General features: G+C 28.2%; 1 protein-coding gene across 1 annotated transcript in view; it reads left to right on the top strand.

Moving 5' to 3' along the window:
* Positions 1-16,184, top strand: part of na (sodium leak channel non-selective protein na) — a 135,694-nt gene that overhangs the window by 57,940 nt on the left and 61,570 nt on the right. Inside the window, exons 23-27 of the mRNA XM_085812895.1 lie at positions 5,234-5,401; positions 10,820-10,924; positions 13,730-13,833; positions 14,991-15,111; positions 15,198-15,296. Coding sequence (XP_085669021.1) covers positions 5,234-5,401; positions 10,820-10,924; positions 13,730-13,833; positions 14,991-15,111; positions 15,198-15,296 — 597 coding nt within the window. The remainder of the gene's footprint in view (positions 1-5,233; positions 5,402-10,819; positions 10,925-13,729; positions 13,834-14,990; positions 15,112-15,197; positions 15,297-16,184) is intronic.

The following is a 16,184-nucleotide window of genomic DNA, read 5'->3' as shown; positions in this document are numbered from 1 at the left end:
AGTCTGAATCCTCACTTTTGAGTTCCTATCATTTTTTGAATAAAAGGATATTACCTCCAAATTTTATTATCAGGCATTATTTTTAAAGAAATAGTATAAGGAGTATAAAAAAGTGTAAGGCAACATATAACACTCTAATCTGGAATTCTACACATATGCTGCTGTTAAAAGTTTTGTAGTTTTGCTGCTGATTTTTTTTTATGGCTTAAGTGTGAGGAAAGTGGTGTTTAATGATAAAGTTAACAAGACAAAAAAAAAATGTTTAGGTCACCTTGTTAAGAAAATTGAGGATCGATATGATAAAATGAATAAAGTAGAAAAATATATTGCAGCACTTAACACTCTATTAGGGATCTGAAAATATGCTGCTTTTAACAATTTTTGTGATTTTACTGTAGAATTTTATTTGGCAGAAATGTGAAGAAAGTGATGTTTAATGGTAAAGTTTAAAAAAAAAATCTGTTAGCAGGAATTAGTCCAAGAGCAAATTGATAAACTGCAAGCTCAGTTAAAGTGTGTAAAAAAAAAAAAAAAAAAAAAATTTAAAAAAACCCTCTGGTGTGACATTAAGATCTGAATCCTTTCAGATTTTTCATCTTTTTGTTCATTTATTTATATATATATATATGTATATATAATTAAATGTTTCATTGTTTCATTTGTACTATTTATGGAATTGTTTGTTTCATAAACTTTTGCCTTTTAAATGTTTTTACAATCGGATAAAAGCTCTAACTCGTTGTGTATTCCATACAGAATACATTCCAAAACTTAAATTCTTTCATATTATTTAATTAGAATGAAAATTTGATATTCAGCGTTTACATAAATATTGAAACTTCTTAGACATATTTAATAATTGATTTCAAAACAGTAGCAATGATGCTGTTTTTAATCTTTTCCTTGTTTTTTTTTAATATATATGTTCCTTATATCACTTATATAATTCTAATCTTATTTTATAAAATTTTATGAAATCTATAGTGAAGGCTTGAGAGCAGCTGCATGAGTTACACCTGCAAAGTGACTATTCACAACTGCTTTAGTGCTTTTTATGGTAAACTGTGTTGTTTATTTTTTATTATTTTTTATTTTGCTCTTATCTTGTTTCTGTTTACTTTTTGTTTTGCATTACTCTTTTGTTCTATGTGTAAATATGCATAAGTTTATTTTGCTGCTTTGCTGCAGTTTGTAGAGTCATTAGGTTATATCGATGCAGTAACATGTAAAATATGCAATACTATTGCTGGGATATGAACTCCAATACACTGACCCTGCTTTCAGTTATATTATAAGATACAGGGAAAGGAGAAAGAAAATACCTTATATACTCTCCCTTTTAAGGGGCAACTGGGTATCAGGGGACCCATTTGCTAAGTCCTGTGGTGATGAGTTATTGTCCACCACCTTTTAGTTCAGGTGCCACTTGTAGAGTATTTTAGAATTTTTCAAAATTCAGGAAACAAGAAATCCTCATAGCCCTCACCAGGATTCGAACTGCGTACCTCCCGAATATGCATCAAATGTGCTTCACATTACACCATGAAAGCATGCAAAAAGAAAAAAGAAAATGCTTTATGAGTTAGTTATATATGGTAATAGAAATTTAAAATTTTATAAAATGGTATGGTGAACTTTTTTATTCAATTAATATGTTAAGTAATAATGAAGGAGATTTTTAATGAAAATTAAAAAAATTTTAATTTAAAAACTGATATAGGTTTTCTCTCTCTGTGTATTTAATTACTTTTTATGTTGGTTTTTAATATATTTACACAGTTCACTTTTTACGTATATAAGCATGCTCTCTGGTAAAACTATTTGCTGAAATCACAAGTTAATTTCTTATTAATTATTTATGTCACCTGATATGTTTTCAGAGTATAAATAAAAAAAGAGTCACTTAAGGAATTATTAGTTAAACTGCTGCATTAGTGTAATTTTGTAAAAGATATTTCTTTTTATTTGGCAGAAATATAAAAAAATTCAGATTGCATGATATATTTTTAATGGTAAGCATAGTTGTGCATTCCCCTCTTAACATCAAACGTTTTTGCTTTTATTCTAATTGTACTAAAGCATGTTGTAAAAAAATGCTGTTTTTAGTAAAATTAATCAATTTACGAGATAATTTTGGTGTTAGTTTTGTGATCCTAGGTTCAGGTCTCATGCATGAATGTTTATGTACTTTGCATATAAAATCTGGTGCATGCATGGGTGGTGGTGCTCCTATCCAAATTTAATATAAAAATCATTTTTATTCAAGTAATAGAAACATTATCTTTCATAATTATTCTAAATCTCTCCAATAGCTTGCAAAAAATATTTAAAAAATTCACAACCAAGTTCTAGCTATTTTTGGTACTCATGTATTAATGCCACCACAGCTGCAGATTTGGCAGTTTTTAAATGCTGCCAATCTACACCTAAAATTTTTGCAACAAATCATAAATTAAAACACTTTATTTAAAATCAAAGTAGACAATCGGATTTTGGTGGAAAATGGACCGATATAGAGTTTAACATAGATTCAAAACAGTCTCTATTTTCTTTGACCTGATGCTGTCGCCATATGAACTCTGCTAAATAAGCTTCTAAAAGATGTCTTGCTGTTCCCCTAAGTCTGTTGTTCCTCCATTTAGCACTGCCCTACATTCTCTCAACTGTTTGTATATGAACTCCTGTATTAGGATCAATAAAATTGTATTTATGATTAACTTTAGCATGTAGGAATCCTTCTTTTTTTATTCTATTTGTTTGGTAACCTTTCTAACTGTCAAAATAAATTGTGCTACCATCTGCAATGTTTTCAATAATTTTAATAAGAAGGGTAGAACCAGTTCTATTAGGAACAATGACAACAGTAGTTAGTAAGCAAACTTTCATCAATTTCCACAATGCAGTCTGGTCCACCTACCTTCTTGTTTGGTTTATTCTCCATATCCAAGACACATAATTCACACATGTAATTGTTTCAATCTATAACAGTTTTATCTGATAAATCAAGTTGCTTTTCACAAAATTTAATCGATGTCAACTCCTTGCACCAGCAGTATATGAATCTCAAAGCTGAACAAAATGGAATTCTGCTTCCTTCAAAGCAGTTGTCTTTTCTAAGTCCCACTTGCTGATCACACTGTCTTAAATTACATTTCCAAAATGTATGTTTACCAAAATAAAGTTTCATATCATGCAAATTGGTACATTTCCATTTTTTTGCTAAAATATTTCACTCCTGAAAAAATAAAATTGCATCTTCTTAAGTGTTTGGCAAATCCCAAAGACGCATTTTCGTAGCACTAAAAAATGATGTCAAAAATTAGCAAACAACAAGGCAAAAAGGAATCCAAAAGATTAACTGCGTGCGAGCAATAGGATTGCTCTTTATTGGTGCATCAGTGCAATTTCTGCTGTGGTGGGGTTAATACATAAGTACCCTAAATTTATATGTTTATTAAGTTTTATTTGTAGATGATATTAATTTTTTTTGTTATTAATAAATATATGTGTGTCTGTTTCATTATAGTCCATATGTGTTACTGAATTGTGGTTTCTGTTGCATTTTTTTAAAGCACCAATTCCTTAGTAAACCTGTATTTTTTTAAATTATTGTTTAATATTAAATTATCAGCAAAATGTTTGATCAGTTAAACAATGTAAATTGGTATTCATTTTTAATGGTAGAGGACCCATTTATATTTTATATATTCAGTGTTTAGAGGCAAAACATGTTTAACAATATTATTTGTCAATAAAAGTCAGTTTTAACAATATTAATAGTTTTAATTTAGAAGTCAAACAACAAAAATCAGCGTTATATTTTCAAATTTTCACGGGACTAGTTCCGATGGTTTTACCGAATCATCATCCTCAGCTGCAAAAGAGCAAATGAACAGGTAGATATAATGATTAGATAAGATAAGATAAGAAAGCTTGGACAGGAGATAAGCTACTGGCACCATCTGTTGATGAAACTAGAACTAAAACATAATTTCTTTAAAGGCTGAAGGCAAAGATGGAATGGAATTAGGGTCATTAACTAGAACAGAAAGTTTTTTTGAATGTGAAATGCCTCCAGTTCGCCGATGGAAGATGTTTTTTGAATAATTTTGGTAGCAGAAAAATGGAAGTATGATTTTCAGACCAACAATGTTTTGCGCTTTTCCAGCTGAGGATGATGGTTCGGTAAAACCATCGAAACTAGTCCTGTGAAAATTTGAAAATATAATGGTGATTTTTTGTTGTTTGACTTCTAAATTAATATTTGTTCGGCGTTTTATTGTATCTTAATTAATAGTTTTGTTTCTGGAAATAAATCAGATATTCCCATGTTGTACTGGATTTTTAATACATTTTGATACTTCAAACTTTGATTGTATTTTAGTTATGACATTTATGAACCTTGCTTTGACACCTATATTTTATTCCATCTGTAATTTATATATGGACATCTCCATTTCGTGATTTGTGATATTTAGCAGAGTGTTAGAAACTTTTTTTTAATTTTCTACTTTATCTGGCTCTTTAAAGCTACTGTCTGTATTGTTTTCTTTTAAACAGCAAATAATTTCTAAAAGAGATTTATGTTGGTTTGTCTATTATTCTTAAAAATCTCTTTCATGTACTGATTTTATGCTGTGAACATGTAAGAATTGTAGCTACAACTGCCTTCTTTAATGTTTACTTGTTTCTGGAATTTATAAATATAATGAAACTCCCTATGATGATTATGCACAATTTTAATCTTTTGGGGTGTGGTTGCCTTAGGAAGACAATGTTTATTCCTGAGAAATAACGATCACTTTCTGTAGTGGCTTGCATGAAAGATTTTATTACATTTAAGCACTGTTTATTCCACAGACAATGTAACAAGAAGTATTTTGTTCTAGCAGTTAACTGAAGTCCTTAATAAAGTAATGTTTTTAAAATGCTGTCTTTTAAATTAATATTCTGTCAGTGTATAAGTCTAAAATAAAGATAGTAAAAAAATAAGCAATTATGGTGAGAAATTAGTGTCTTTTCCTAGTTTTTTTTAACCTGCCACTTTACTATTTATTAAAATTTTTAAATTGGTATTAAAAGTTTAATTAAAAATTCTAAAAGAAGGTATGTATAACAAAAGTCATACGTTTTTAATTAAGTATTGTGTATAGGGGCTACTAGTAATATATAATGTTAAATCTAAATGTGTATATCTGTCATACATGTAAAATTAACTCATGTTCATTTGTAGGTAAGTTTGGTGTTCTTATGTTGGATGCCTCAAAAAGTACCACCTCAGTCTGGTGCTCAAGTTTTAATGATTTTACGATGTGTACGACCTTTACGTATTTTCAGTCTTGTTCCACATATGCGTAAGGTAGTTTATGAACTTTGTCGTGGATTTAAAGAAATTCTGTTGGTAAGTAATTCTTTGTATTTCCTTATATAGTGAATAGATGTATATATATATATATATATATATATATACAAAGCTCAACTTTTTTATTATATTTTGTTCTGTATACTGTGACAGTATTCCGCATATTTGCAATTTTCAGTTTAAAATACACATTTTCTTCCAAATCTAAAAAAGTGATACATCATATAATAAAGTATGTAAATTAATGTTAAAAGTTATCAAAGTAAAAATTGTGTATTTTTTAAGTATTTTTAATTAAAAAGTATCATGCAAATTTCATTTATATGAAATTTTGTGAATATTGAGATTTTCAGATGTTACTAATAATGTTGTGATGAAAAAAGGAGAAAGATGAGATTAAATTTTTTAATCATTTTTATAAAAGATTGAATATTATGCAAACATCTAATGCAGTATGGATATGCAAGCCTAATTTTGTATCTAAATTTAGACAAATGCAGAATTCCACCGTCTAATTCTTAATAGGTTTTTAAAATTTAATCTAAATTTGCCATTAATATGCTTATATAAATTTCCATTGTTTTGAATGTAGAAAAGTTGTCTTAAAGTTTTTATGTTAACACATTGTTTGTTTGTTTTTAGTTGTATAAGCTTAAAATTATCTATTAATATATCCTCTACTTTTAGTGAAGTATGTTTTCTCTCATTACTTTGCATGTTAAAAAGTATTGTTATTATAACTGAAGGCACGAGATCATGTAGTAGGCATGGTCAAATAAGAATATAACTATTGTCCAACTATAGTTATAATAAGAATATAACTATTGTTCAACTACAGTTATAATAAGAATATAACTATAGTTATATTAAGTATATAACTATAATTAAAGAATATAACCATTGCTTACTGCAATGGAATTCACACTGCAGTAAGCAATAGTTATATTCCTGAAGTATAAATTTAATTAGAAACAGTGTTTTTCTTTAATTTCAAACTGAGTGTCGAAAGCTGATTGTCAAAATGACAAAAAAAAAAGCAAATAATTTCATTTCTGCAACTTATATCATTATGATATTAGTTTTAAGGACACGGTGGCCATTGTGGAAAACATGCTGCACTGATGATGCATTTAAAACTTAAAGCTGGATAAAAGTGTATAATTGTAATTTTTGCTAGGAAGAACAATATGTGTCTGATATTCATTTCTCCGTAAATGAATTACATAATTAAATATTATTTAAGTTTGATCTCCATGTCTTGGCCTTCATATTTGTTGTTAAAAAAATTTTTTTATTTATTTATTGTTGCAAAATGCTTGTTAACTTGACACTTTATTTTAAAATAATTTCCTAATCTCATATGCAGTTTCTGTGCAATGTGCTCTAGTTTATCTCACTCATTTTTCTTTTTCTAGACTTAGATATATGGGTTAAATTTTTTTCAAAAACTGCTTGTTCCCTTTTCTAGATTACTGCATTATTCTTGCAATTATAATGAGTTAATGCAAAGTAAAGAAAGTAAATATTTAATCTATTTAAAACTCTAGGTTATATGAAAATTTACAAGACAGAGTGTTCATTGGTTCGCATTGGGAAAAAAAATAAAAACAAAGGAAGGAAAAAAAGCAGATTATTCACAAAACCCTTACGAAAGTTCCTGTCCTTTAATCAGATGCTGTATTACGAGGGTTTTCATAGTGCAGGGGTGAAGTTGAGAAAAACAAGCTGTCTTTAAAATTTGTTCTAGCTGTTCTGAGCAATGTGCTTTGTCAGTAGCAGACAAACAGCTACCAGTTCACTTTGGAGATAAGGATGAAGTTGCTCTTGACAGCAAGAATAGGAAATGCTCTTAGCAAAGCTGATTCTGAGTCTCTCTGCAGACAGATAATAATGCTGTTCACAGAGCAAGCAGGGGAAAATGCTCTTGCCAGATCTGAAAAACACAAGAGAAGATTTTTTTTTTTTTTTTTTTCTGTTTCACCAAACTAACTAACCTACTTTGATCCTGTGCATCTTGTTTTTTTTTCAGGATTTCTTGGAAATGTAGAGAATAATTTCTGGATACTTTCTGGATACTTTCTGAATATATTAATATTATTTATAATAATATATTATACAGTGAAAAGTCGTTAATCTGGACTCGTCGGGACTTCGTCGATTCCGGATTATCGATTTTTCCGGATTATAGATCATCAGTTTAAATCTTGTAAGATGGCATGCAGAAATTCTAAAATTAAAAATATGAAACCGCAATTTATGAAATAAAGAACAGGTAATTGTTCTTGTGAACTAAAGGGTATCAAAATTTACAAAAAAAAAAAAAAAGAAAGAAAAAAAAAAAGAAAGCTTAATATTTATTTGTTTACTTTATTAAACATTTCTTTCAATGTAAGTTGTTTAAGTTGCTTCATTTTATGTGATAATACTTTCTCTTTAATTCTGTAAACAGACATACTTTCTTGTTCAGTTACAAAGTTCTGCTGTTCAAGTCCCGTAATTGCTGTGCCGAGAATATCGACTAACTTGTCAATCCAAATTTTTTCGTTTTCAGTAACCTCTCTGTCATCTTCTTCATTTCTTTATCAATTTTTTGCAGCAATTCCACTTTTTGTTTGATGGACATCGAAACATACTTTCGTTTTGTAGATCCTTTGGGAACTCCAGCATCAGAAATTCTATTTGACATAATCGAAAGTTCAAGTTTACTTTTATAAAATTGCTTTTACAGTCTGCAAAAAATAATAAGCTGCATCCAATTCGAAGATTAAGGAACAACACAATCATCAACATTAACTGAAATAGATAATTAGATCATTTTAGCTTATACTGTCCGTTATACATTAAAAGCGCACGCGAAAACATATTCTGCACTTGCGCACACGCATATGCGCAGTCGTAAAGGTCTTACGCGCACGCGTAAACGCCTATGCGCATGTGTCAACGCAGTGCATGCGCAGAAGGTTTTTATCTTTGAGGTCCGGATTATAGATCATTCCGGATTATGGGCGTCCGAATTAACGACGTTTGACTGTATATATTAATATTATTTATAATTAACAACTATTTAGTAATCTTGCAAAAATATTGTTCTGTTGAGTATGTTTAGTTTCCATTATATGATTTAAAATTGGGCAAAATCCAGTTTTAAATTCGGCGATTCCGGATTATCGATTTTTCCGGATTATAGATCATCAGTTTAAATCTCGTAAGATGGCATGCAGAAATTCTAAAATTAAAAATATGAAACCGTAATTTATGAAATAAAGAACAATTATGATCTAAAGGGTATCAAAATTTGCAAAAAGAAAAAGCTTAATATTTATTTGTTTACTTTATTAAACATTTCTTTCAATGTAAGTTGTTTAAGTTTTGCTTCGTTTCATGTGATAATACTTTCTCTTTATTTCTATTAAACAGACATAATTTCTTGTTCAGTTACAAAGTTCTACTGTTCAAGTCCTATAATTGCTGTGTCGAGAACACCGACTAATTTGTCAATCGAAATTTTTTCGTTTTCAATAACCTCTGTCACTTTCTTCGCTATCGGAAGCGAATTATAATGACGAGGAACTTTTTTTAAATCATATCAAAGATGGAGCATATCGAGATGAAATACTACATTTGGTAAGGAATTATAAGCCAAATAAAATAAAAACATCTGCACTGAAGATAAGGATAGTGCTGACAGATCAACTTCCAATTCATTACGCGCCCGCCGCGGCGTTCCCTCCGCCGAGCAGCGGGAATTGATAAACAGATTTTGGATTTCAAAACATACTTTCGCTTTAGATCCTTTACATATTAACAAATATATATCGTAAATTCTATTTGATATAAGTTTAAGCTTTCTTTTATAAAATTGCTCTTACAGTCTGCAAAAAATAATAAGCCGGATCCAATTCGAAAATTAAGGAACAACACAATCATCAACATTAACTGAAATAGATAATTAGATAATTTTAGCTTATACGTCCATTATACATAAAACGCGCACGCGAAAACATATTCTGCACTTGCGCACACTCATATACGCAGTCGTAAAAGGTCTTACGCGCACGCGTAAACGCCTATGCGCATGTGTCAACGCAGTGCATGCGCAGAAGGTTTTTATCTTTGAGGTCCGGATTATGGGCGTCCGAATTAACGACGTTTGAATGTATATATTAATATTATTTATAATTAACAACTATTTAGTAATCTTGCAAAAATATTGTTCTGTTGAGTATGTTTAGTTTCCATTATATGATTTAAAATTGGGCAAAATCCAGTTTTAAATTTGTAGTTATTTGTAAATACAGATTTTTGTAGAGAGAAGAATTTGATTAAAAAATACAGTATATGCTTTTTATACCCTTAACGGTTATTGTATCGAAATGTAATAATCAGCCAAAATATTATAATCCCCCCTTTTGCTATGAGGATGTAGTTATCAGAATGAAATAGATGGCACAGGGCAAGATTGAAATATACTTTAATGGCTACCAGGGATACTGAGGCATCATTTTGTTGACTATATATGTGTGGAAAATGGAACGCTGCTGATTTAAGCAATTTGATAAAAGCCAGACATTGATGCCCAAAGGTTACGAATAGATGCTGTCACCGGATGTTGACAAGCTGCAGTTGTTAGTACCAGTGAAAAAGGATAAAAAAGATGGTAAAATTGGTAATAAATACTGAGGTGTTGGGGGTTAGCACATCAGCAATGAATGCAGGCACTGGAAATTTTCCTTGTTGAAGGCAAATATGTAGCTGCAGTGGCTCAACTAACCAAATACAATGTAATCAGTGGTTTGGCTGTTCATCATATATATTTCTGAGGATAATTTTTATGGAATTATTTTAAAAAGATATTACATGGCGAAATGTTGTATACAATGTTAACCTTTGAAAGAAAAGTATTTCTGTAAAATTTGCTCCAAATCTAAGAGTAAATTTTCTCCAGTTTCAAAATTCAAGCTGAAATGTTTTTCTTATAAACTGTTTTAAACAGAGTACATATCAATTATTTTCCTTTCTGAAAATGTATTAACATTTTTTAAGTCAAGCTATTGCTATTGGTTTAAAAAAATCTGAAAGCTTTCAGATTTTATATATTTTGCCCAAACAGGTGTTTTTTTCATTTACAGATAGATGCATACACATTTCGAGAACATTTAGGCTAACACCACTTTAGGCTAAAAATATTTAAAAACAGCATAACCTTAGAATTTCCGATAATTTAGTATAAATGTGAATTTTATTCTTAATAATAAAGACATTTTGATATGCTTTACAAAATCAATTTGAACTGCTGCATTGTTCCTTTGAATTGTTTAATATTTTGGTGGATCTTATGAGTATTCTTTTATATAAAAAAAAATGTACACATACTTTTTTCTACAAAAGAAATTTAATAATGCTTCATACATTATTTGAATTTGTATTGCTATTATTGACTAATTTTGGCATTTTTAGGTTTCAGTGCTACTTATTGTTCTCATGTTTGTATTTGCTTGTTATGGTGTTCATATGTTTGGTGGTCGACTAGCTAGGTGTAATGATCCTGATATAAAGGAGAGAGTAAGTGTTCTTTTCATAACTTAAAATTGATTATTATTCTTTTGAATTGTTTAATACTTGGTGAGTCTTATGAGTATTTTTTATGTACAAAAATATTGACACATATTTTTTCTAGAAAAGAAATTCAATAGTGTGTTTTATACATTATTTGAATTTGTATTGCTATTAATTGCCTGATTTTGACTTTTTAAGATTTCAATGCTACTTATGTTTTCAATGCAACTTACATACTCATATTTGGAATTGGAATATTTGGAAAAAATATAATCACTTGAGAAATTAACTATCATTTATAACTTGTCATAAAAAACATGCACCTCTAAAAAATTACTCTGTAGGAAATGATAATACAACATAATTGAGAAATCAAACATTTTATGTTGGAAATTTTTCCTTTAAAGAAAATTGTCTCTGAATACTTTTATGTTAATCTGCATATTCACAAGAGAGACTCACTCATTTAGAGATATCATTCATTTCTATTACACTGATAATATCTTAACCAAAAACAATAAAATGAACAAACTGAGTATTATAGATGAAGTTCACTTGCCACTTATATCACTCAACATCAGTTAGCACTGTCAATATTTTATCTGGATAATGTCTGTAAAAGAGTAAATAAATATAAATAAAAATACCTGGATTTTTAACTTATTTCTGGACCTACTTTCTGCAGAGAACGTAATGACAATCACAGTATTATATTTGCATATATTTGATTGTATTTTCACTTTTTGTGTGTTTTTATTGTGTTATGCATTTTAAAATTTATTTGTTAATTTGGCATTTTGTGTATTTTATGCAATAGTATTTTTAATCAAATTTGTAGCCATGTATTTTATTTGTAAGTGTTTATTTTGTGTGTAATTTATAATCCATCAATATTTAAATTATGAAAATAGTTCAACTAGGCAAAAATTCTTCTAACAGGTCTTTGCTACAGTTTTTGTTGCCAAGTTGGCAATCACAGCTGATTAATCAGTAATGTAAAAGTTAATTAAAAAATAAATTTCAAATAACATATTTCAGCATTAAATGTAAAAGTAGAAAATGTTCTTTGCTGAGGTGCATTGTTTAGTGTTCATTTTTAACTAATTTACATTAATTTGGTATATGTCATACTAGCATCACTTATTAAATGTTTTTATTTTTAATTTTTTGTTTGCCTTTTTTAATATTTAATCATATTTGACTTTATTTTTTGATTTTTTTCTCTGTGAAAAGTCATGTATTAAATAACATTACATTCATCTGCCAACTTATTCATCTGCCAACTTATATCATATATATTATGCTTGCATTTTGTTAGCAGCAGCTTTAAACATGTTTATAAAAATGTTGTGATGTAATTATCATTCTTGATTTCTTTTATCTAGTATCATATATTCATGTACATGTATTCAAATATATATACATAAAATTGAATAATAAATGCTTCATGAAACAAGAAAAGAAAAAATATGCACTTAGAAGCTCCGTTATGGAATATAATGCTTCAAAATAAATCGTGTAAATGTCTGCTATTCAAGGATCTGATATTGTTTAAAGAAAAATCAGTGTCAAATTATGGTAGAATCAGTTTTGGTCAAACAAATGGAAAATTAAAGCTATGTAAAATACAAATAAAAATTAATTTAATTTATGTGTATATGAAATTATCTCATCAGGTTCTAATATTCAGCATGGTTATAACATCCTTTACTGCTGGATTCCAGGATATATGAGTATAAAAGGTAACAACGTGGCAGACTCCACGGTAAAATGTGCAGTTGTTTTGTCGAATTTTTCTCATCCCTTTTCATAGTATTAAGAAACATTATTATTAGCTTTTTTATGCACTGAAAACTGGAACAATTTGTTTGAATTAATGGTGGTAAATTATCACAAATAAGCAAAAAAAAAAAAAAATATTTATAAGGAAAGGTTTTTTTACTTAAAACAATTTTAATACAGCAAAGTTCTTTTCAAACCTCTTTTTTTTGGGGGGTGTACATTAGTGTTTTGTTCTTTGCAGTTTTCAAATATTAATCTCTCATGCTCGAGGTCATAAAAGGGATGTGCATCATCATAACAGTGTACATGTGAAGAAATATATGCATTAATTTCACAATTTAAAATTCCTTAAATTTGGAAAAATTTTAAATAATTGAATTATTCAAAATTTGGGCTTTGTGATGCACATGGCCGGGTGCCAAATAGTAGTTAGTTAAAATTTTAAATCATAGAGTGAGCTTGCAAAATAGATCTGATCTGCCTTTTTGTATTGATCCCTTTAAGTGAAAGAATTTGAATGAATTATATCTATTTCAAATATTACATGAAATTTCATAAAAGTTGAATATTATTTGTTATTCTTCATTTCCTACCAGTTAGAAATTATAAGAAAATTTTTATATAGAAACTACACATACTGACCATTTGGAATGAATCTCCCCTCAAGTGAAAAAAATAATAATTAAAAAAAAAAAAGAAAGAAAGAAAGAAACTGAGTTGGGCTGGAAAGGAAACAAACCATGCTAGCGATTGTTAATGACAACTGGATTTTTTGGATAGTTGTTGACGACTGGAGATAAATTTCTGGAAATTATCAAATCCATTTTTGCATTCAATGTTTAAATTCATATATGCTTTGTAATAGTCACTCTGTTTTCTAAAATGTTCAATGAATTTGCATTGATTAATATTTTTAAAAATGATGTACATGTACGCATTTATTTATTTCACAATATCTGTAAGATAAAAATGCAGATAGATCTGCTACATTTTTTTAATGCACATGCTACTATTCTTTTAATTATTTAGGAACAATGTGTAGGTGTTTTTATGAGAAAGATATTCATCACCAAAATGAAACTACAGCCAGGTGAAAATGAATCATATCCTGCAATGTTAGTTCCAAGAGTTTGGTAAGGAAACAGTACTAAAATCTTGAGACTATTTGCTATTTTTTTTTTCTCTTGCAATGTTGAAAAAGTTATCATTATATTATTATTATTCATTATTTTTAGTTATTATTAGTTTTAATTAATATTTAAAACAGTTTTTGCTTTATGAAAATTGTCTAGTATGTGTGGGAGAATAAAATATCTTAATAGTAGCTGTTAGGAATTAAAGGTAGTTGATTGTATAATTTTTTCACTGTTGTATATAATACGAGTTCTTACGTAAAATGCCCATTAAAGTCCCCCCCTTTTTTTTACAAACACTTTTGTAATTATCTGTCTTTCTTATGTCATATTATTTCTTACATAAAATAAAATAAACTACTTTTACATTTGTTATATTGCTTCAAGACTATAAATTGTAATATAAGTGTAATGAATTGTAATTGAATAGTAATTTAATTTACTATTAAAAAATGCTCCACTCATGTAGTATTTTTTCTTGTTTAGTTTTAATATGCAGGATATAATAGAAAGGAAACATTACAATCACACTGTCTCACTTGTGTAAACAAAGTGCTATGAGGTAAGATGCAGATCGAAACCATCATAATACTAAAATTGGAAGAACAGAAGTGGATCTTTATCTCTTTTATCACCAAAAATCATGTTAGTTCTTGTAGAGACTCAATAAAATCAGATAATCAAATTTAATGGGCTTCGAATAAAATTTACAAGAAACCAAATAGAGAAATATCGCAATGTTTTTTTAATTTTCCATAGAATGAATTTTAAGTTTTGTTTTCAAATTTTAAAGGTTAAAAACAATTTAAAAGATAATTATTTTGTATTGTTTTCATATATTTTTAAATATACAAGATTATAGGCAAAGTTTTCAAAATTGTTATACTTGAAGCATAAGTATGATCATAATCATAAGCTGTAAAATAGTCATTGTTTATGATAAATTCTTACTCAATCTACTTATATGTTCTAAATAAAGTCCTTAAATAATTACTGGTATGTGAATATCTCTAAGTTTTTTTATATAAAAGCTTCCTATCATTCATAAAAATTTACCAAAACCTACGCATGTTTCATTGACTTTACTTGCAAAATATATTTTTATTTTTTCAGACTTTGTAATAAATTCATTTGCATTTTTTTAAATATTTTTCTAGGGCTAATCCAAGGAGATTTAATTTTGACAATATTGGAAATGCAATGTTGGCTTTATTTGAAGTTCTGTCATTCAAAGGCTGGTTAGATATACGTGATGTTTTGTTACAGAGACTGGGAACAGTGAGAATATTTTCTTGCCACTAAAATAATATCTTATTCTTTGTATATGTGTGGTCTAAAATAACTAAAATTATTTCTTCTTTCAGGCACATGCTATATATATTCACATTTTCGTATTTCTTGGATGTATGATTGGTCTCACTTTATTTGTTGGTGTTGTAATAGCTAACTATAGTGAAAATAAGGTAAGAGGGTCTTAATTGACTGTGGTTAATTTATTCAACTAAATACAAATAATTTTGTAGCATTTTGCCTGTTAAGCTGGAATTTCATTTTATTTTAATGTAATAATAATCGTGCTGTTATATTTTGTGTTAGAGATTGTTTTATATTTTGCGTTTTGGAATTAGAATCATAGTAATACAAAATATAGTCAAAATGTAATCACATAATACAAAAGCTTCTGCACAGAAGGAAAATTTGACAGAATTTGTTTGACATATGTATCACTTAAACACTGATAATATTAAATATTTTATTAAAAATAAGCTTAATTAGGAAAGTTTAAAAAATAATAAAAGTGATAGTAAGTATTATTGAAGTATGTATATATATAAAATAAATAAAACAGCTGAATCGCTTGATATTACATAGCAAGTACAGATTATTATTATAAGTGAGGATTTTTATTGACAAAATCCTATATTTTCTAAAATTTTTTAATAATTCCATAGCATATTTCTGAAAGTTAATTTTGCTTTATTGAGCATATATGTGTGATGATTTAGATGTTGAGGCATAAAGATAATAGTAGTTATCAAGGTTTAATATATTATAAGACAGAAGGCATAAACAAGTTGGCAACAGAGAAGCAAGAGAGAGAATGTGACAAGTCCAAGGTTCAGAATGATTTAGTTTCACTTAAGCTTTATTTAAATTGGTTAATTTTAAGTTTTGTTTTCAAATTTGAAGTTATTTTTGGCTGAAGCATTATGCAAGTATTTGCATCATTTACATTATACAAGAATCATATTATGAGTTAAATTAATTTTGAAGTGATGCAGTTAGATTTATTATAAGCAGTTACTATTTTATGAACAAAAAAAGGAGATAAATTAGTTAAATGATTATTG

Source organism: Stegodyphus dumicola, chromosome 3, assembly GCF_044657685.1.
Source record: "Stegodyphus dumicola isolate Sdum_Otavi_A_Nest chromosome 3, ASM4465768v1".
Classification (NCBI taxonomy): Eukaryota; Metazoa; Arthropoda; class Arachnida; order Araneae; family Eresidae; genus Stegodyphus; species Stegodyphus dumicola.
The sequence above is the reverse complement of the archived record's forward strand: the minus strand, read 5'-3'. Positions and strand labels throughout refer to the sequence as shown.